The following is a 21,439-nucleotide window of genomic DNA, read 5'->3' on the forward strand; positions in this document are numbered from 1 at the left end:
GCTCAGGAGGACACACGAGTTCCACCAGAGGAGAAGCTCAAAGTCAGGGAGGCTTCAATGGGCCCCTGCTGGTACCTTAGCACTGAGTTTGGGCAACTCCTGTGGGGTCCTGAGTCTTCTCTGAGGCCCAACATGTTTGGGTGCCAAAATATTGTTGACAAAAATAGTCAAACTGTAAAATATTTTGAAGAGATTTATTCTGAGTCAAATATGAGTGACCATGGCCCATGACACAGCCCTTGGGAGGCTCTGAGAACATGTGCCCCACAATTCATGTATTGATCTAACTTTATATTTTCCTGCTGTTCATCATCCCTGTATAGAAGTCCCACTACCAACTCAAACTCAGTATGACCCAAGTTACACGTCTCACTAATTTAAAAACCAGTGTTTCCCCTTTATTCCTGATCTCATTATCCATTCACTCAGGATAGAAAATTGATCGAGAGCTCTAAGTCTTTATTTTCACTATATTGGGCATCTGTTGTTTTTGTCTACTCCATATGATGGTTTCTTCTAGAAAATTATACTTATTTCATGTCAACTATGGGGTCCTCTCTTCGTAGGAATGTGAATGTTACCCATACAGAACCAATATGTATAATATACAGGTTGGATCCCTAATCCAAAAATTAAAAATGCTCCAAAAGTCAAACTTTTTGAGCACCAACGTGATGCCATTAGTGGAAAATCCCATACCTGACCTCATGTGGCAGGTTGAAGTCAAAATGCAGTAAAAACTTTGTTTCATGCACAAAAATTATTTAAAATATTGTGTAAGATTATTTTCAGGCTTTGTATAAGGAATATATGAAATGTAAATGAATTTTGTGTTTGCACTTGGATCCCATCCTCAAGATGTCTCATTATGTATATGCAAATAATCCAGAATCCAAAATCTGAAAACGTTTTTGGTCCTAAGCATTTTGGATAAAGGATATTCACCTAACTTTATACTATATGGCTGCTGGGAAAGAAAAGGCATTATTGTTTAGATTGTTAAGCTGGGAGGATGTAAACTTGTCATGTGGAGAGAGACTGTTTGGCAGAATACAGTCAAATATATGAACAGAATAAGGATTAATATGTAGAGATATCCATCCTTGGATCTATCTAATCCTAAAACCATGTCCAACCTAAATTTTCTAGTTCTGTGACCTAGTCAGTTCCACTTATTTCTTCTTATGCTAGTTTGAATTGGGCTTCTATCACTTGTATTATGCTAAAGAGTCTTAACACTTACCAAATTCTATAGATCTTAACATTCAAGTATCTGACATGCATCCTTTCTTTTTTCTCCCACTGCTGATATACCACCGAATGACTTCCTGTCATTCTTCTACTACAATAGTCATCTTGCTGCCAATCTATTGTTTCTCCAACATATCCATCACATTACTATTAAAATTATCGTATTAATAAAATGTGGGATTATATTACTTTTGTCTTTAAATATCTTCAAGCTCTCTATTGCATAATAAACAAAGCCTATATTTCTTAATTGGCATTTAAGGTTTACCCAAATAAATACAATCTGATCTGAACCTGTTTATTCATTTATTCACTCATTCAGCAAATATTTATTGAGTACTTACTATATATGAGGCATAATGCTGGATATAGTAGATATAGTGATGACAAAATCAAAATTCTTCCACATATAGCTTACATTCCAGTGGGAAAGTTGCAACTCTTACTATATCTTTCCATAACATCTGGTCTAGCATGGCCTGGGGATAATTTCCATGGAAGCCTCTGCTCAAGCTGTTCTTAGTTCTCAATGATCTTCCCCACCTGTTAAATATCAAAATTCAATGCTAAAATATCTATGATTTAATGGCAATTACCTTTATGTTTCCTAATTGTTTACATTTATGCTATAGTACAAATTTATCTTGTACAATCACTGATTTATATATTCATCTTGCTTACACAAAAACTTCCTGAGGACAGGAAACTGATTTTGTTCATTTTTGTCCCTTTCATAATACTTTGCATATAGTACAAACTCCTTATTATTCTATTTGTTGTAATCAAATTTGTTGAATGATTGTCGTTGAAACATAAACATGAGAAAATAGAATGTTATTGAGGATTGGGGGACAGACTTACAGTTACTGAGTGCCTATCATATAACAAAAGTTATTCTAGGTGTTTTTCATAGACTATATGATTTAATACATATAACTTCACACTACAGGGAACTAAGTCAAGGGAAATAAAATAATTTAGATATTTTGTAGATATTTTGTCGTAGATAGTGGCCAAACCAGAACATGAACCCAGGTATTTCTGACTAAAATGCAGAAAGCTTTTCTACCTCACTATGTAACATTCTATTTTGTCACTATCAATCATATAAATGTATTAATAATTTTAATTTTGTCGACCAGATGCTCCCCTTTTCACCTTGATCACAGATAATCTGATTATAAAGGCTGAGACTCCGTGAAAGCTATTGTGCCGTGTTTGATTTCCAGCAAATATTTTGTAAATTTGGGTGTTATTTTTGTCTTACAGGTACATGTCAAAAAATGCAGAACACAACACTGAAATATCAGAGATTTAGGCATAGTTTTGATAAATACACTAGTACAATTAGAATATCCCAAACAAACATAAACTTTTCTGAGAGAGATAATTTCATGTTAAGAAAAAAAGTTGGTTTTGTGGCCCCTCACACTCCTATATATATATATTTTTTTTTCCTTAAAGCTTTCAGTTTGTATCCCAGTCCCTCTGTGAAAGAGAGAAGCTATAATTCCACTTTGGCACTAGGTCATTTTTTGTTAATATTCTGGTTACTCAACGAGAGTCAATTGTTTTAGTTTTCCTATCAGTAAAGGAATATCCAAAAAGATGAATACTGAAACTCAGATAAAAAAAACATCATTGAACAAAAGGATTAGAATTATGCCCAACAAGAAAACTTTGTACTGTATTAGAATGATTTAAAACACTTATCGTACTTGTAATTTATTGGCCATAAAATTACTTCCTCATTTTGGAAATATTACTTTGCCCTTTGCCTGGTATTTCATGTGGTATCTTTTGATTTGGTATATACTATACAATAATAAAATATTAGACAATGTGGATGATGATCATCATTCAAAAAATTGTAATTCTATGGTGGTTAAATTCTCACTTGCATTTATTTCATGTAAAATATTATATAAAAACAAAATTAGCTTACCCCTGCTCTGGTTTAAGGAAGATTATACTTTAAAAGTATGTTTGCTAAATAGTTTTTAATTAGTTAACATCCACAATCATTTATTTGTCATTACAAACAAGTTGTTTTTCATTATTGTTCACTCTTAAGAAAAACAAGTACTTCTGACATACATTGTGTTTGAGGGTGCTTTACTTTAAAAGGACTTGGAAATCAAGTTGGCAATATAAGTAGAAACTACAAAATACATTTGAAAAAATATTTACTAATTTTCTCCCCTTTTCTCACTCAGGAGTTAAGAGGTGGTCTAGAAAGAAGAGCGCCAAGGTTCTTTGTTCATAAACCTTAGTTTTCTCATCTGCAAAATACGGATTTAAAAACCTAATCTTTTTTTTTTTTTTTTTTTTTGAGACGGAGTCTTGCTCTGTCGCCCGGGCTGGAGTGCAGTGGCCGGATCTCAGCTCACTGCAAGCTCCGCCTCCCGGGTTTACGCCATTCTCCTGCCTCAGCCTCCCGAGTAGCTGGGACTACAGGCGCCCGCCACCTCGCCCGGCTAGTTTTTTGTATTTTTTTAGTAGAGACGGGGTTTCACCGTGTTAACCAGGGTGGTCTCAAACTCCTGACCTCGTGATCCGCCCGTCTCGGCCTCCCAAAGTGCTGGGATTACAGGCTTGAGCCACCGCGCCCGGCCTTAAAAACCTAATCTTAATGAGGATTAGATTATGTGTTTCAGAGTGACAGCGTATAATCTAGAGCTCTGCCTCTTACCGTAACTTGAGTGACCTTGGCCAACTTACTTCACTTCTTTGAACTCTTGTTCCACTCATTTGTAAAATGGGGCTAAGATAGTTATCTGGCTTACGTAGGTTTGCAACTACCACTGGTATAATTTTCCCTTTTACACAATGCTGTATGTTCTCAGATTAGCAAAAATATTATATGGAAGGGAACTCAAAAGTATTTTCTCTGAATGAGTCCCTTCTTACTGCATCTGCTTTCCTAGGGAAACAAAATTACATAGTTCCATCTCTTTTTGTCTAGGGTACAGCAGTCATTGGTGGCAAAGGATAGAAATTGCCTCATGGAACCTCCAATTATTCACAAATAACTGGACAGTTGAAATTTCTGCCCCCTCCAGAATGTTAAAAAACCAGTTCATAAAACATACTCTTTTAGATGCTACATAAATAACAAATTTCTATAGAAAACTCTTCTAATAATGAAAAACAACTCGTTTGTAATTACAAATAAATGATTATGGATGTTAACTAATTAAAAAGTATTTACCAAACTATAATTTTAAAGTATTATCTTCCTTAAACCAGAGCAGCAGTAAGCTAAGAAGCAGAAAAAAGTGGTATAAACAAAAAAGAAAAATAGCAAGAAATTTTAAATTGCTGATCACTTTTTCTCTATCATTAACAACTTATTTCCTTAACCAATAATAAAGTTACATTGAGAAAGGAGGGGAGACAATTTGTAAAGCTGAATTTTTTGCTTTACTTATTGATTTTTCAGGTATAGTTATATTGTATCCATTTTTGTAATAGCTCTCAAATGTTTCCTTTGTAAATTAATGATTTACTATGTAGATGGCAGCCCTCTTATTAGAGACCTAGAATTCAAAATTATGTTAAAGTGCCAAATTATGCACACGACCACTCTTTTATCATTAAAGCGGATTTATTTAAAAAGGTATACATTTAAAACTCACCCCAATGACAGTAGTATGAATATTCTATGATACTAGAAAGATTCCCTCTAGAATACAGAATATCAAAAGTTGTCTTTAATTGATATACATGTGGTTCAGTGCTTTTTATTGAACTTTCTATGTACGTAGGGCAAAATAACATCCACAACACAAAACCAAATGGGATTGGAGATGACATTGTTGTGACACTGTTGTATGCCGACACAAAACCTCACATCATCTAGTCCAAATCCTTGCTTCACTATTTTTATTTTATTTGAATTGAAACCCAGAAAACAATATAATACATTTCCTCGAGACGTATACTCACTATGCATCTATCTCTTCAAGTCAATGGGATTTCAAATGGAGAGAAAGCAATTTACCACAACATCCACAAGTTTTTGGTCAACATTAGAGACAAAGGATCAGATTTTGGAACCCAATTGCCTGGGTTCAAATCCTGCTTCCACCAGATAATAGCTGTGTAATCTTGGTAAGTCACTTCTTTGAGCTCGTAACTAAAATGATGACAGTAAAACCACATCTCTCATAGGATTCTTATGAGGAGCAAATGAGTTACTATTCGTATAGAAGTTGTAATGCAGTATACATTAACAGAATTGGCGATAATAGGAAGTTTACTAATAATCTTATCACTCCATTTTTTGTCAGTAATGAAAATTTTTTTAAAAGCCAGAGAAATTTCAAGTCAACAGGTATTCATAAAACACCTACTATGCCTGGTGCCTTGGGAACATAGAATAATTTGGGAAGTTACAGTCTATTTTGACTTTGTAGTAAGTGGAAAACACAGAGCAAAGTTCAATGGAACATGCAACCACAAAAATTAGCTAGAGTGCCACATAATTTACCTAAGTAAAGCTAACAGCAAAATCAAGTATTCTAAGATTTACATTAATAAAAACGCAACTAACAATTGGGAATGTATTTATTTTCAGATCTACACAGAAGTTGCTAAATACAATGCTGTACATCAACAGACGTTGTGCAGAAATAGCAAAATTTTCCTTTATCTCCACCTGGGAAGTCTGAAAACACAGGGCTTGTGACTGGAGCCTACTAACCCCGAGGACAACGTGGTGGGCTCAGCGAATACCTCAATGTGCGAGGGAATGAAAGGCTCGAACTACGACCGTGCCTAGGGACCAGGCTTTTCCTGCTGCCGATGCCGGGCAGATGCAGACCCAGAGACCACTCTTGCGCGCGATCTCCAACCCGACTCTTTTTCGGACCTGGCGCTGTGAGGAAAAGGCAGTCTTTGAGTGAGGAGCCGCTGCGTGGCGGGACACAAGGAAAACCACCCGAGCCGCTGAACAGTATCCCGCGACTCCACTCCAGGGCACCGGGAACGCCAGGCTGAGGAGGGACTCTGCCTTCTGCAAAGCTAGCGGTTCCCACTCCACCTCCCACTATCTCAGCGATGGGCATCCGAGCGCTAGACCGGGATACCGCGGCGGAGGAGGCAGTCAGCGCAATCTCAGGCCCCAATCCTGGGCTCGGCCAGCTAGGGGTCCACCGCCCGCCCCCGGGGTCCCGGGTCTTCACGTCACTTCCGGCGTGCGCGCCCGCCTGCGAAGACACAGTCGGGCCAGGGCCTAGCCCGGGCGCGCGGCTGCCCGGAGGCGCGCAGGGAGGGCGGGCCGCGCGAAGGGGGAGTGTCTGCCCGCTGCCGCTACTGCCGCCGCTACCGCCGCCGCTACCGCCGCCGCCGCCGCCGCCGCTGCTGCTGCCGCTACCGGTGCTGAGGAGTTCGCTGGAACCGTTTCCTCAGACCCGGCTCGGTCTTCCCGCCCTGACTCCGGGCGCCAGCGCTAGGGGCACTCACCGCTTTGACGGGTGCAGAAGCGGGGGTTGCCCCAGACTGTGGAGTGGCGGGCACGGCCCCAGCCCCCCTTCCCCTCCCTGACCCCTTCTTGCCATCGCCCCAGACATGGGGAACGCGGCGACCGCCAAGAAAGGCAGCGAGGTGGAGAGCGGTGAGTTGAAGGCCGGGTCTGGGTATCCGCTGGGCGGGCCGGCGCGGGGCACCGAGGCCCCTCCGGGTCGCAGCTCCTGAGGCCGCGGGCACGGGCCAGGCCTAGCAGCGGCCGCCGGGAGTCGTTCTGGGGGGCCGGGGGACCAGCTGCCTTCCTCCTCCTTTCCGAACCCCCAGCTCCGCGTTGAGGGCTGAGTGCGAAGGGCCGGATGTGGGGATCCTGGGAAGAGCGTTCCCTGGGATTCCCTTTTTCACTCTAGCAAGGAGGACTTGCACACATTCTGGAACACTTCCCCAAATATGGTCCGAGGAAAGAAGTCCCCAGTGCCATCCCACCCCTGCTTTCCCCCCTCGCCGACTCTTTGGGAGCTACAGGTAGTGGTGCTGTGGGTAAGGTTGGCTCTTCTCCCTCCATCACTTGGGTCCAACCCAACCTTATCACGAGGCGGGGGCTGCTAGTCTGGCTCTGCGCAAGTGAGGCTAATCCTGAGTGAACAACCCTGCCTTAGAGATCCTTCATCTCTTCAGATTAGGAGTGGAAAACATAATGAGACCAAACAGCAACTTTATCCATTAGAGAAAAAAGCGAGGCAAGTTTGCCTTTTCTCTAGACGTTCTAGGATCTGCTACAATGCCTACAATGCCTGTAAAACTTAAAGGTCATTCGGAGTGGAAGTGCTTCCAGAACACGGTTAATTTCTTCTGAGAGCTGAAGGTGCGGGTACTCCACACTTTACATCAAGCAGTAAAAAATCATGAAAATGGAATTTCTGTATGGCTGTGAGGTGTGTGTGTGTCTCTGTGTTTGTGTATGCATGTATACACATGCATATATATGTGTGTATATATGTGTCAATCAGAATGGTCGTGAAATAAAACTTGGTTTGCCTTTGTAAAGTTCCTATATTTTTATAATTCAGAATGGCCAAATAACAGATGGTATTTGTTACATCACCAGGAGTGAATGACATGTTAGCACTTAAAGTGGGCCTGATGATTTTAGTTTGTGTGTTACTTGTAATGTTTTCATGGTTGTAACATAAGAATTAGGCTAATTTTATAATTTAGCATGAAGAAAATAGCTTTTTTTCTGTATTAATAAAGTAGAATTCATTTAGAAGGATTTAGTCATTCATTTGGTTTAACATAAATAGATCAGATTATATGGTTTATGTTTCATCAGTAAGGTTTTGGTATCAATTTTCAGGAGCTCCAGAAAAGTTCGATGAGCTATTATATAGACTATTTAAGAACACACAGTATGTCATACAGAGATCTAAAGAAACCAGTGTAGAGGTAGAATGTATGTTATTTTATTTTATTTAATTATTTTTGAGATGGAGTTTCGTTCTTGTCGCCCAGGCTGGAGTGCAATGGTGCAATCTTGGCTCACTGCAACCTCTGCTTCCTGGGTTCAAGTGATTCTCCTGCCTCAGCCTCCTGAGCAGTTGGGATTACAGGCGTCCACCACCACACCCGGCTAATTTTTGTATTTTTGGTAGAGACAGGGTTTCACCATGTTGGCTAGGCTGGTCTCAAACTCCTGACCTCAGGTAATCCGCCCACCTTGGCCTCCCAAAGTGCTGGGATTACAGGCGTGAGCCACCATGCCCGGCCTTTGTTATCATTTTAAAATTGCGGAAATATAGTAACTAACTGTACAGGAAGTATAAAGAATGCAAAAAGCATAAAGAATTATTTGTACCTTATATGTTGTCATTTTTCGTGTTAATTTAAAACTGTATTAACTTCAAACGTGCTAATTGTGTTACAAAAGAGTGTTTGGAGAATGATCCTATTAGTAGTTTTCATTAGCAAGTGCTGACCTGTATGATATTTATATTTTGGATAATGATAGTAGACTCTCCTGTGACCTGTATATTTTTTATTAAGTTACCAAAACAATTCTCCCTTAGACAGTATTAATTTTCAACTCATAGCTGTGAAATAACCTCGGAATATTTACTGAAAACAGAATGGAAACTTCAAATGTTTATCTGAACATATTTAAATTATTTCCATGAATAAATTCTTTCCTATGTTTTAAGTGTTAATGACAGTCTACTACTTAAGTATATTAGTCAGCTTTTTGTGTAACTTTGTTTATGGAAACAAGGTCATTATAATAGTTTAAAAACTGTTGTGAAGTGACCAAAAATAATAGCATGTTATGTGTCATAGGGAAAATTATTTGAAATGTTATGTGTTGATTAATGTTTGTAATTTCATTTGGAGCAATGTTATCAGGTATATGTTGCTGTTCTGTAGTAAACAAAGAAATTGTATTTTAAACTTAATGAAATAACTCTTATCATTACATACCTAACTGTTCTATGTATTTTTTTAAAGAATTATTCTTGAAAATTTGTTTTTCAAAACTTGTAGAAATATATGATGTTACAGATCAGCCTGTACAATCATTCCTTTTCAAAGATCCTGACCTCTGAAGAAGCTGGAGTTGAGATCATACTGTTAGTAATAACCAAGTAAGGAATAGAGTCTGATGCCTGCACTTTATTCAGCATCACTAATCAATTAATACATTTATTTTCAAAATATTCACCAAATGTTTTAGTTTCAATTAGAGACTGTAAGTAAAAGCTAAAACATGTTACTGTCTAATGGGTAACTCATATATATAAGAGTTACCTGAAAGGCAAAAATACAAGTGCTAACATTATGGAAAGTGGAATTAGAACTCTGAAAATTGCTGTATGAAAATGTTTGAGTTGAAAAGTTGATTAAAAATATCAAGTCAGTTAAGATTTCAGGTTCAGTTAGCACTAAGCTTCAGAAAGGGAGGTGATTCCAGAGCTTAGTTCTAAAAATATTCCAGAAGAATGAAGTTAGGCATAAAGATAATTTAGAAGGGTCTTGGTTAGCTTTGATTATCTGGTGCCTGTATTATACTCTACTGAAACTGGTCACTCTATTAGAATTAACATTTTCTGGGGTAAGACCTAAAGGCTAAGTGAGATTCCATCTTCATCTCCACAGGTTTTGGAGATAACATTAACTTAGGTACCTGTTGTTCTGCTGTAGTGAATTAGGAAATTGTATTGATGTATCTCAAAACTTAATGAAAGGATAACTCGTGCTATTATATACATAATAGTATATAATAGTGTGTGTTTTTAAAATTACTCTTGAAGATATATCCCTTTTAAAATGTGGACATAGTTATTTAAACATCAGCTAATACAGAGAAACATAAATTTTAGAAATATGATAAAATTCTCAGAGAAATTTTAAACTCTTGTCAGTTAAGTTTGTTTTACTTATCCAGTCTTTTACCTTTTACACCAGCCCCAGTCACTAACACACCAAAAAAGCACGCTACTTCTTTTAACCTGGGAGGGGTTTTTATCTATTTCATTTAAAAAAAATACTATACCTCCAGGTTGCCTATTGGGCTTTGTGTTATACATTCATTGCAAAAATATTGAGGCCCATGGGTGAAAAGTGTTGGTAGAGATTTGAATGTAGATTCTTTCATGACTGCAAGTCGTTAAGTTACCGTGTGACCTAGTGTTCACATATGATCTTTGAATGTTTTCCAGAGTATCTCTCTGTCCTATGGATTTGAAAGTCAATAGGAATTAATCATAGAAAGCCACCAGTAGACTAGGTTCAACAAAAATTTTTTGAGGACTAATATGTGCCAGGTTATCTAATGCTTTCCATGTATAAACTTTTACTTAATCTTTTTAACTGTAAAGTACTTGAGTTATTCCTTCATTTATGGATGAGGAAACAAAGGCTCCGAAAGCCTAAGTGACTTGCTTAAGGTTGCATAGCTAGTAAGTCAAGAAGCAACATTTAAATTGAGGCAACTGTAACCCCAGAACCTGAAATTCTCACCACTTTGCTGAACAGCCTGTATATCCAGTAGAATAGCCAATGCTAAGACACATAGAATTAGCTTACAATATAGCACGTTTCACTTTTCAAACATGGCTTTTATTTGGTGTATTAAAATCTTAAGTGAAAAAGATTATTTTTTCTTGTACCATCCTCTGGATTCAGTTTTATCATCATCTTTTCAGATTCCATATAGTAGAATTTCAAATTAAACCACATAAAACTAATTTTATTTACTTGAAGGCTTCATTACTGCAGTACCTATATTTATTTTTTTCCCATGTGTAAATGTATACTTTTCCCTTCTTGCCGAATAGTCAATCAAAAAATTATTATTTGAACTTGTATTACCATTTTAAAAGTATTGGCAAATTCTCATTTCAGAGTAGCACTGTCCAGTCAAACTTTCTGTGATAATGGAAGTGATCTCCACCTATGCTGTCCACCATAGTAGCTACTAGCCACATGTCTATTGAGCACTAGAAATATGAATAGTACCACTGAGAAACTGAATCTTTAACTTATATGTGGCTAATTAGTGTTTGGTAAATTGGACAACACTGTTGTTTTTGCAATTGGACATAGCTGTTTTTGCATTTAATAAAAACGCCAACCCATTTTTCTGTCATCTTGGTTATTTGTGGATCCTTGCAAGTGTGTGTAGATGAATGGAATGATGAATTTATTTTTTCTGATTTAAGAATTAACTTATTTCCTTAGCATTTCCTCAGAATAAATATTTATAAACTTAGTGAACGAATTATTATAGTTCAATAATTTGTGTATAATTTATTAACTACAAAGTTAAATTCTTTTTGGGGCTGTATTAGAATTAAAATTTTGTGATTTTTAATACTCAATCTCAGCGAATATTCTTTTATTGAAAAATTTTTGTAGATTTAAATGTTGATGAGCAATGTAGTGATTTCTTATATCTTACTTAGGTCTTTGCACCTTTCAATTATCAAAGGAAAATCAGTAGCAGATATTTGTTCCAATTCAGTAGAATGCAGAGGTACCTGGGAAATCTTTCTTGGGTGTAAGACAAAAAAAGTCAAAACAATGAGTTATGCAATTTTGATGATAAATACATATGATCTCATCTAGTTCCATGATTTTGTGATTCTGTTTGTGTGGATTGTCTACTGTATCAAATTATCTGATGTTCAGGAACCATTTTTCCTATTCTCCTCCTCAGTGTCCTTCACTTAGACTGTAGACAGATTGTTGCTTTTTCATTGCCAGCAGCAGGATAATTAGAGGCATGAAAGCCAGCTTAGAAAAGTAAGCCATGGCTGAGTGACAGAAGCAGCACGTGAGAAGGTGCTAGGTAAGCCAGGATAGCTATTAAGATCCTGTCAGATAATTAATAGTTGACCATAATTCATTTTGACATTCCACTAAATTAATTTTTAAAAATTAGTACAACTTATGAAGTTATATATCTTGGTGATAAATGCTTGTATACATGGGTGATCAAATTCCCTCAGATTAATAAATCCTAAATTTTTAGTGAAAAACATTGTGTTAAATAGAAAAGTGTGAAATTTATAAAAGGTAAATGTACTTAGGTCAGTATCTCATTATTTTGAGTATTTAATCTTACTTTTAAATGTATTCCTTCAAGAGTGTCCTATATAGTTCTTTGTTCATTGCTTCATTCATTCCTTTATTCAGTACACATAATCGAGCTCCTAAAATGTGACAGACTCTACACAAGACTGTGGGAATGAAGATTGAATAGGCCGCAGTACCTGCTTAGGGTGCCCATATTCCAGAGGGGGAAAGATAGACATGTCAACAAACACATGAAACCTGTCACAAATCCTTTCATTAAAATTCAGCTGGGGAACCAAGGAAAAGAAAGGTCATTTCCACTGGGATGGGGAGGAAGAGGTTCAAAAAGGACTTCAAAGAGGAGTTGAGCCCTGAGTTGAGCATTGAAAATGATAAATGTTCATCACATGGATTATAGGAGGAAGGGTGTTCTGAGTAGACAGAGCATTGACAAGTGAAGATGCAGAGAAGTAAAGCCATGTAACGTATTCAGGAGAAGGAAGTAAGTTGCCCATTATGATTAAATGATGGAATGTGGGGTTGGTGACAGGAAGAGGGGACATTGTGTAATGATAGATGAAACTGAAGAAATGGACAGAGGACCACATAATGGACAGAGTTTGAATTTTATCTTTCAGAAAATAGGGAGCCATTGTGCACTTGGAAATAAGAGAGAAACATGATACAATTTGGGTTTAAAATAGGTTACTTTGGTGGTGATGTGAAGATAAATCATTATGGAGCAAGTGGAATAGAGACAAGATCAGTTATAAGACTCCTATGATAATTTGGGTGAGGGCTATTGAGGGTCTGAACCAAGATGGTAAAGGTAGGGATGGAGAAAAGGATCTGAAATGGAAGAAATCTGAAAAACTGAGCAGAATGTATTTTACTGATTGCATGTGGGAAATGAGGAAAAGGAGGATTGGGGATGAAACGTTACGTTTTTAGCTTCACTGTCGTGGTAGATGGGTTGTAACGGCGATAATAGAGTCAGGAAATGAATACAGAGGGCAGGAGTACATTGGGGGTTGGGGTTGGGACATATTGAATTTGGGATACCCATGTCATTTCTGATAAATGATAGCTGATTGGTTATTCTATGTGTGAATTGTCTTTTATCTCCCAGCCATGGGGGAAAATGACCTTGGATGGTCAAGGGACCTTTTTTCCACATTTTATCCTCATTTTACTCTTTTCAAAGACAACTGTTTAGAAACTATAGAAACTATAACATCTGGCATAACTTACATAAATTAAGAATTTTATATACTAAAAGTTTAACCTTTCTGTTTTAAAAAGAGGAAAGCCAAAGTACTGAGAACAGTGTAACTTTTAAAGAAACAAAGTAATTTAAAATCATAAAATATTACTTTTATAATTTAAGTGTGCGTCCTCTAAGCTATTCAGTTTTGTAGTTATACAGGGTAGTGGAAAGAACATGTAAAATATAGCACCAACATCTATTATGTACTAAGTAAATGTCAGTTTTATTCCCCTAGAGTCCTTTAACATAGATGTTTAAAAGTTTAGATGTAATTTAATAGTAAAATCATAAACTTGAGAGTAAGAAAAATCTCATTTTTTTCCCTAATACATTCTAATATCTCACTTTGGACACATGTTTTAATATCTCCAAGTTATGGTATAAAATTGAGAGGGATGGCCTAATGACACTGTGATCTCTTCTTCCGGCTTTATAATCCAATGCTTCTATTATATTTATTTAAAGAAAAAAATATACACTTAGGAAGCAACAAGATTAGGGAATAAATCATAAAAAGTGCTCACAAAATGTGTAGACAGAGAAGTGGCAAATGATCCTCAATTGAGCAAATAAATATATGGTAATGTATTTGCGAAAACTTTTGATCTACATTTAAGGAATGATAGTAATGGACAGGAGTGCCCTTGACAGGCAGGGAGGGCTGGGCTGTGCATCCCTCTGCTTGCATTGCAGGGAAATGTCTCAGCGACTTTTCCTGAGGAGGTTCCTGGTCTCAGTCGTCTCCAGGAAGCCCTCTCAGGATCGGTGGCCACCTCTCACTTACAGAGTCCTGCAGACCCCACAATGCAGTCCTGGTGGCCTGGCTGTAACACCCAACTCAGATCGGACAATATACACCACCAGGATCTCCTTGATGACCGTTAATATCCAGGATGGACATGACTTTCAAGACCAATTGGTCAACAGTGAGACGCCTGTGGTTGTGGATTTCCACACACAGTGGTGTGGACGCTGCAAGATACTGGGGCCGAGGTTAGAGAAGATGGTGGCCAAGCAGCATAGGAAAGTACTTATGGCCAAGGTGGATATTGATGACCACACAGACCTCACCACTGAGTATGAGGTGTTGGCAGTGCCCACTGTGCTGGCCATGAAGAATGGGGATGTGGTGGATAAGTTTGTGGGCATCAAAGATGAGGATCGGCTGGAGGCCTGCCTGAAGAAGCTGATGGGCTGACAAGCAAGGGCGAGGCCTGGTTCCCTTGCCCCCGTGTGACACCAGTAGAACTCTTCCTGCCACCTCTCTCCTGTCTGGCCTCTGGGATCCATGCTTAGAGCCTAGGCTCCAGCCGTGAGTGCTTCTGAGCTGGCGGACTGCCCAAGCTGATGGCAGACAGCATCAGAGGATGGTGCTGCTGCTGATCCAGGGACTGCCTTCTTCCCTCCCACATGCCTTTCATCCCCTCCTTCTAGGGCCTATGGCAGTTCTCTCAGGATGCATAGAGAGAGCCCAGGCCAGCCCACAGCACTTCTGTTCAGGCAGCCACACCTTGGTCCTCATCTCTGGTCCCTTCCGATCTGAAGCCTCGTGCCTGGCTCATCTGCCACCTGCATTTCTCTTTCTTGCTGCTGTTTTGTAAAGAGAAAAAGAAAAAAGAAGCCCAAACTAGTGAGAATAATACATAATTCTCTCATTTTTTGTAGGTCCGTAATAAAGAACTTAGTCATCCCTTCCACCTCCTACTGTGAAGAGCAGACCCTGGGTCCCACACTGAAATCCTGTGTAGTTGCCCATCCCCATCCCCCAGGGAACCCCCTCCCAGCTAGCCTCCCAGTCAGGGGGCCAGAAAATGAGCGATGGGCTGGGGAACCCTGTAGAGCCTTGACTCTGGAAGGCTCGAGGCACCTCCTTCGCTCCTTAGCTGGCCTGTTGGTCCTCTGAGCAGGGGGCTTAACTGTGAACAAATCAGACCAATAAAGCAAGGGTCTGCCCCTAAGAAGACAAATTTATGAATCACTGTACTATCTTTGAAGATATTTTCATGTCCTACTACAAGTAAAGGAACCATCAAAATGTTCACCATCAGGGCAGAGTCTTGGAAATAAAACATGAAACATTTCTACTCTTATGTGAAATCATTAGCGTATTATGTGTAGATGTGGTGTTCTGTGTATAGCAGAACCAGAGAAACTTTAGATCGGGGCAGCTAACAGGAGTAAGAGCATGGGAAGTCTATTGTGTGTGAATAAACTATATATATGTATTTCATTTAATCTGGGAAAATTAGTTACATGATTAAAGTGTGTAAAATCAAGTAGCATAGACAGAAAATCTGAGATTGCTCACCTAAACTTGAAACCCTAGAACCCGTGGACTATTCTTCCAAACTTATAAAAGGTAGTTGTAGAATAAGTACAATGAATTGTTGTGAAACCTTGATATAAACTGGGCTTAGACAATAAGTGTATTTAACTGATTAATCATTTATGTTTAAAGGTGAAACATATGTGTTTACAAATTTAGGTAGTATTTTTAGCAATTTCAAAAGCAAGAAAATTTTAATGCTTTTTTACTCTTTAAAACATTCTTAAATTTTTATTTATTTATTTTGAAACAGAGTTTTACTGTGTTGCCCAGGCTGGACTCAAACTCCTGGGCTCAGGCAGTCCTCCTGCGTAGCTGGGACTGCAGGTGTGTACCACCGAGGCTTGTTTTTTTACTCTTTATAGGTTTTATAATCTCTCCAGCCCTCAGCACTTTCCAAAAGAATCATCAGTTTACTACTATTACGCAGATAAATTGTTTCCCCTGATATGGTGGTATAACTTAAAATGCTTTTAGTGGATTTCTTTATTTTAATCTGCTATAATTAATTTATTCATTAATTTATTTTTATTCCCTAACCAGTGAAATAGGGAGTAAAGAGTTGTCTTCATGTAGCTCATAGTCTGGTAAAAGATTTAGACAAATAAAAGCACAATTATGAGAATGTTGTAGGAAGTGGATTATAGGACGTGTTTTTTTGTAATGTGAATTAGATTCAGTAATGCTATGTATCTATGCAGAAAATTTTCTGAATCAAATTTGAGATTCTTATAAAAGAGAAATGCACTAGTTAAATTGATACACTAGCATAATTGAAATTAGTTCTGCCTTAGAAAATCCAATGTAGATGCCATATTTTTTGATCTGGCCTGGTGTAACAAGGTATAAAGTCCCAGGCTGTCTGGCCATAGTTTAATGTTATATTCACTGTTGTCTTCTATTCATAGGTTAATTTTTCAGGGACATCTGAAACTTGTTTTGTTGTAAGACGGCTGTGCAATCCAAACCTTTAGGTCTGTGACAAGCTTGTTTTCTCAATCTGGACTTGTCCTTAGAAAATTAAAGAGACTGTACTTGTGATCTTATTAGTTTTGAGTCCTGTTTAGTAAAATGAATATTCCATTTCTATACTGTATTCTTAAGTAGATGACCATATAGCATCAGCAGGCCATTGTTGTATGTGAGCCACAAACTTCAGAGAACATGTTGGTATAGATATTAATTACTTCTTTTAAAGGGGCTAGCTGTACTGGTAACTTAGCTCTTTCAATCTTAGCTCAGCTCCCTCTGAGTAGGAGCCATGACAGGTTAAACTGTGGAAGAATATGAGCCTCACTTTAGGCTGTAGTCTTGAGGTCATGAATAAGCCATAGTTCAATTCATAGAATGACAGGCAAAACATTCACTTGTTTGTCTTTCATTCATTCTTAATCAGTACTTACTGAACACCTACTTCAAACCAGGCACTATGCTAGTCTGTAGATGCAAATAAAAATAAGACTTGGTTCCTGCCCTTAAACTGGTAGGCAGATACAGATATTTATAGTAAGGCATACAGTGATACATAGGTACCTGAGATTAATACTAGGGTGAAAATGCAGCATAGGAATTTATATAGGAGTGGTATAGAATTTCTGAGATCATCTTGGGAAATAGACTGAAACTGACTGAAATGGGAACTTGCTTTGAGTCCATTTTGGAGATATTTACATCTGTAATTGTAGCACTTGTACTACATTGCTTTTTCAACTCCTATCCCCACTACAGTGTGATCTGGCAAAGCATGTCTATGTTGTTTAGTTTTTTAATCTCTGAAATGTGGTACAGTTCTTGGCTCATGTCATGGTGGGAGCCAAAATCATGGGTAGTTAAGTGGATCAGAAATTCAAACCTCTTGTAGAAGCGTACATCCTCCTCCCTTTCCTTCATTGGCAGGAACTGTGTCAGTAATGTATTGACTGTTTGGGGATAATAGTTGATTAATGTGGTAAGAGGGTACCTCTTTCCCCCCCTTTTTTAAATTATGTAGTAGCTTCTTTGAATTTATATATCAAAATTATATCACAGTTGGTATGGGGAGATTGGTCTCAGGCAGGTAGGAAGAAGACACTGGACTAGGAAAAACTAGAGTATTATGCTCCCAACCTTTTGAAAAATTTGTTATTCAAGGCATATATCATTCAACTATGCTGATGTGTTTCTCATCCTTGTTGCTGTCATTTACCAGTCTCTTGCTTACTTCTTATTCATCAAATACTTTGGCATCTGGCCCACAGTGTTCCTCTACACTCTCAGCTCTGCATTCATTCTGGATGGTTTCGAATTCTATGTTAATGACTCATTTAACATCACTGCACCTCTGTTCTTTGACGCTGAATAATCACCAATGTAGGTGTGTGATTCTTTGATCACAATTTCCTCTCCTTTTTGCTTGCTTTTTAAATATTCCCATTATGATCATTCTTCATCAGAACTTCTCATCCATTTATCCATCAGTCCTCTCACTTTCATTTTTTCTTCTTAACCATTTTAGATTACTTGGTCCTAAAATTCCTTTGCACGTCTGCCTCTTTATCAAATCTCTCTAACAAAAAAGTAACTCATGATAAACTCAGCTATGTGCTTTCTCAGTGCTTTCAGCCAAGAGCCAAGCACTGCTAGAGAAAGCCACACAGAAGAACACTAGAAATTTACTATCGTCAACCTCAAATGGACTGTCAACATGTTGACAGTTTTATCACATTTCTCTGATCAATTCTGTCTCTCATTCTTCACGAGTTCTATTTCATTTCTCTCTTTATACCGCTGACTTCTCCATTATCTGTTTCTAAGTCATGATATTACATCATATTTTACGAGGAAAAGAAAAGCTATCAGACAGGAACCCCTTTAACTTCTTCCTATTAAATATTCACACCTACTGTATTTTAATTTGACCGTCTTATTCTATTATAATAGAGGAGTTATCTGTTATATTTATCTATTGTTACATCACACAGGACTCCTAAATTTAGCAACTTAAAGAGTGACAACATTTATTTTACTTCTGAAAGTAAGTAATTTGGGCAGAGCTCAGCTATGCGCTCTATCATCAGCTATCTTAGCTCAAAAGCTGGGGACTAGAAACATATAAACCCTTGCTCATTTACATATTTCCCTGTTGATGCTGGCTGTACAGGTAATTTGTACCTTACTTGGGACTGTCAGCTGGAGCACCTACACATGACCTCTACATGTGGCTTGGGCCTTCATATCATGTGGCTAAGTTCCAGGAAGGAGGGAGAGAGCCAGGTATAAGCTGTATCACCTTTTATGACCTAGCCTCCAAAGTCAAGCAGTATCACTTCAGCTGTATTCTGTTCATTAAGTGAGTCACTTTAATGAGTCTGTATCAAGGGAAGTTGAATTAGATTTCGCCCTTTGATGGAAGGAGTTAGAAAAATGTTGGTACATGTTGTAGATACCACATTGTACACCTTTCTCTGCAAGGCCAATCCCTCCTGCTTTCCCAGGAGTCTTTGTATTCTTATCTTTTATATGTATAATAATATGTCTTCTCATTTATTTAAAAAACGTGTACCCCTTTTCCCTTCACTTTCAGTTTTCTCTTTGACCCTACTTTCTCTTTGCCTTTCTCATCGCTCACCTACTAAAGTGAACTGGCCTGTGATTTATAGTATGTGTGGTCAAATCAGTTGACTTTGGTGCCCAGGCAGGTAATTTTAATGTGTCTTGGGTAAAACCTGAGACGAGAAGAAGGAAAAAAGAGAAAATGTTCTTTTTCTGTTCTTACTATATTATAGTTACTTACAATCCAGATACAGAGAACTTAAATTTAATGTAGTTCAGCTTTTAGAATACAACATGTTTGAATGTTATGGTCTGCATATTAATATTTAAGTATTAACATGAAGTTATATGAAGTATGTGACAACATAAAAAATGTCAAACTGGGTTACATGCACAACCCGGTTTAATGTGTAAGAACCTATTCTTTAAATACCTTTAGAATCTTTGACCCAACAATTTCTTGGTTCTTTATAATTAGATTTAACTTTCTTTTTTTTCGGTTTTTGTTGTTGTTGTTTTGAGACAGGGTCTCGCTCTGTTGCCCAGGCTGGGGTGCAGTGGTACGATCATGACTCCCTGCAACTTCTGCCTCCTGGACTCAGGTGATCCTCCCAACTTAGCCTCCTGAGTAGCTGGGACTACAGATGTGTGCCGCCCTGCCTGGCTAATTTTCGTATTTTTGGTAGAGACGGGGTTTTGCCATGTTGCCCGGGCTGGTCTTGAACTCCTGGGTTTAAGCAATCCACCCACCTCAGCCTTCCAAAGTGCTGGTATTACAGGTATAAGCCACCATAACCTTCTTGTTCTATTACTCACACAAGTTTAGCATGAGAAATAAACATGTTAGTGACTTCTTATCTTTAATCTTTATTGTACTCAAAGGCATCAGTGACCCAAAAATCTTCAAATGTTTTTTCCCAGTGATTTCTGTGACAATAACAGTGAGAGCCATAGTGGAGGTAGAGTTGGCAGAAGGAAACTTTTTTGGTTTTGGTTATGATTGTTTTTTTGTTGTAATTTACTTTATAATATTCTGTGCAGAATTGAGAAACTATGTTACAGTAGTACTATTTTCAAGAAAAAATTTAATTGAAGTATACCATACATTTTAAAAGTATTCAAATCCTAATTTATAGGCCAATGAATTTGATAAAGTGAACACTCATGTGAATTTTCACCCATATCAAGAAATAGAATATTATTGAAACCCCAGAAGCTTCCCTCCTGCCTGTACCCAATCATTACTAGATTTAAAATGTGGAATACTACATCATGTTTTCCTTTGTGACTGCCTTCTTTCACTTACATATTTGTGACACTTATCGATGTTTTTGTCATAGCAGTGATTTATTAATTTTCACAATATATATCATTGTATAAGTATAGCAAAACATATTTTTTCTATGGTTGATGTAAATTTGGGTTGTTTCCAGTTTGGAGCTCTTATGAATAATGCTTTGAACACACTTGTACATGACTTTTGGTAAATATATGTATGTTTTGGTGAATATGTATTTGATGAATATGTGTTATGGATACACTCATATACATACAGCATATATACATGCATGTGTGTCTTTGTGTGTGCGTGAGAGAGAATGCTGTTGAATTAATTGCTGGATTTCTGGGTCACAGATCATGTGGTTCTGGTAAATACCACCAAATAAATTTTCAGATTGGTTGAACCTGTTTCTAACCAGCCGTGCTTAGGGTTTTAGTCACTCCACATCCTTCCCAAACTTGATGTTTTTCATATTTCTAATTATACCTACTCTGGTAAACATTTCCTGGTTATAATTTGTACATCCCTTATGACTGATAGTGTTGATTACTTTTTCATGTTGGTATTGGTCATTTGGATATCCTCTTTTTATAAAACATTTTTTTCAGGTATTTCCCCATCCCTTTTTTGCGGCATTCTGTTGTCTTTTTCAAAAAAAATTGATTTGTAGAGTTATTTAACATGGGTACAGGTTCCCCCTCCCCAGACATATGTACTTCAAATATCTTCTTCTGTTCATAGCTTGCCT

At 37.8% G+C, this 21,439-nt stretch overlaps 2 protein-coding genes across 2 annotated transcripts in view; both read left to right on the plus strand.

Annotated features, from left to right (window-relative positions):
- The first annotated feature begins 6,467 nt into the window (after positions 1 to 6,467).
- Positions 6,468 to 21,439, plus strand: part of PRKACB (protein kinase cAMP-activated catalytic subunit beta) — a 170,662-nt gene continuing 155,690 nt past the window's right edge. The window contains exon 1 of the mRNA XM_033225410.1: positions 6,468 to 6,868. Coding sequence (XP_033081301.1) covers positions 6,823 to 6,868 — 46 coding nt within the window. The 5' untranslated portion in view covers positions 6,468 to 6,822. The remainder of the gene's footprint in view (positions 6,869 to 21,439) is intronic.
- On the plus strand, positions 12,097 to 15,154 carry LOC117092160 (thioredoxin, mitochondrial-like). The gene has a single exon (XM_033225415.1). It carries the CDS (start codon positions 14,172 to 14,174, stop codon positions 14,748 to 14,750), a length of 579 nt encoding a protein of 192 aa, XP_033081306.1. The 5' UTR covers positions 12,097 to 14,171; the 3' UTR covers positions 14,751 to 15,154.

This window comes from Trachypithecus francoisi, unplaced genomic scaffold, assembly GCF_009764315.1.
Source record: "Trachypithecus francoisi isolate TF-2019V2 unplaced genomic scaffold, Tfra_2.0 Lachesis_group12, whole genome shotgun sequence".
Classification (NCBI taxonomy): domain Eukaryota; kingdom Metazoa; phylum Chordata; class Mammalia; order Primates; family Cercopithecidae; genus Trachypithecus; species Trachypithecus francoisi.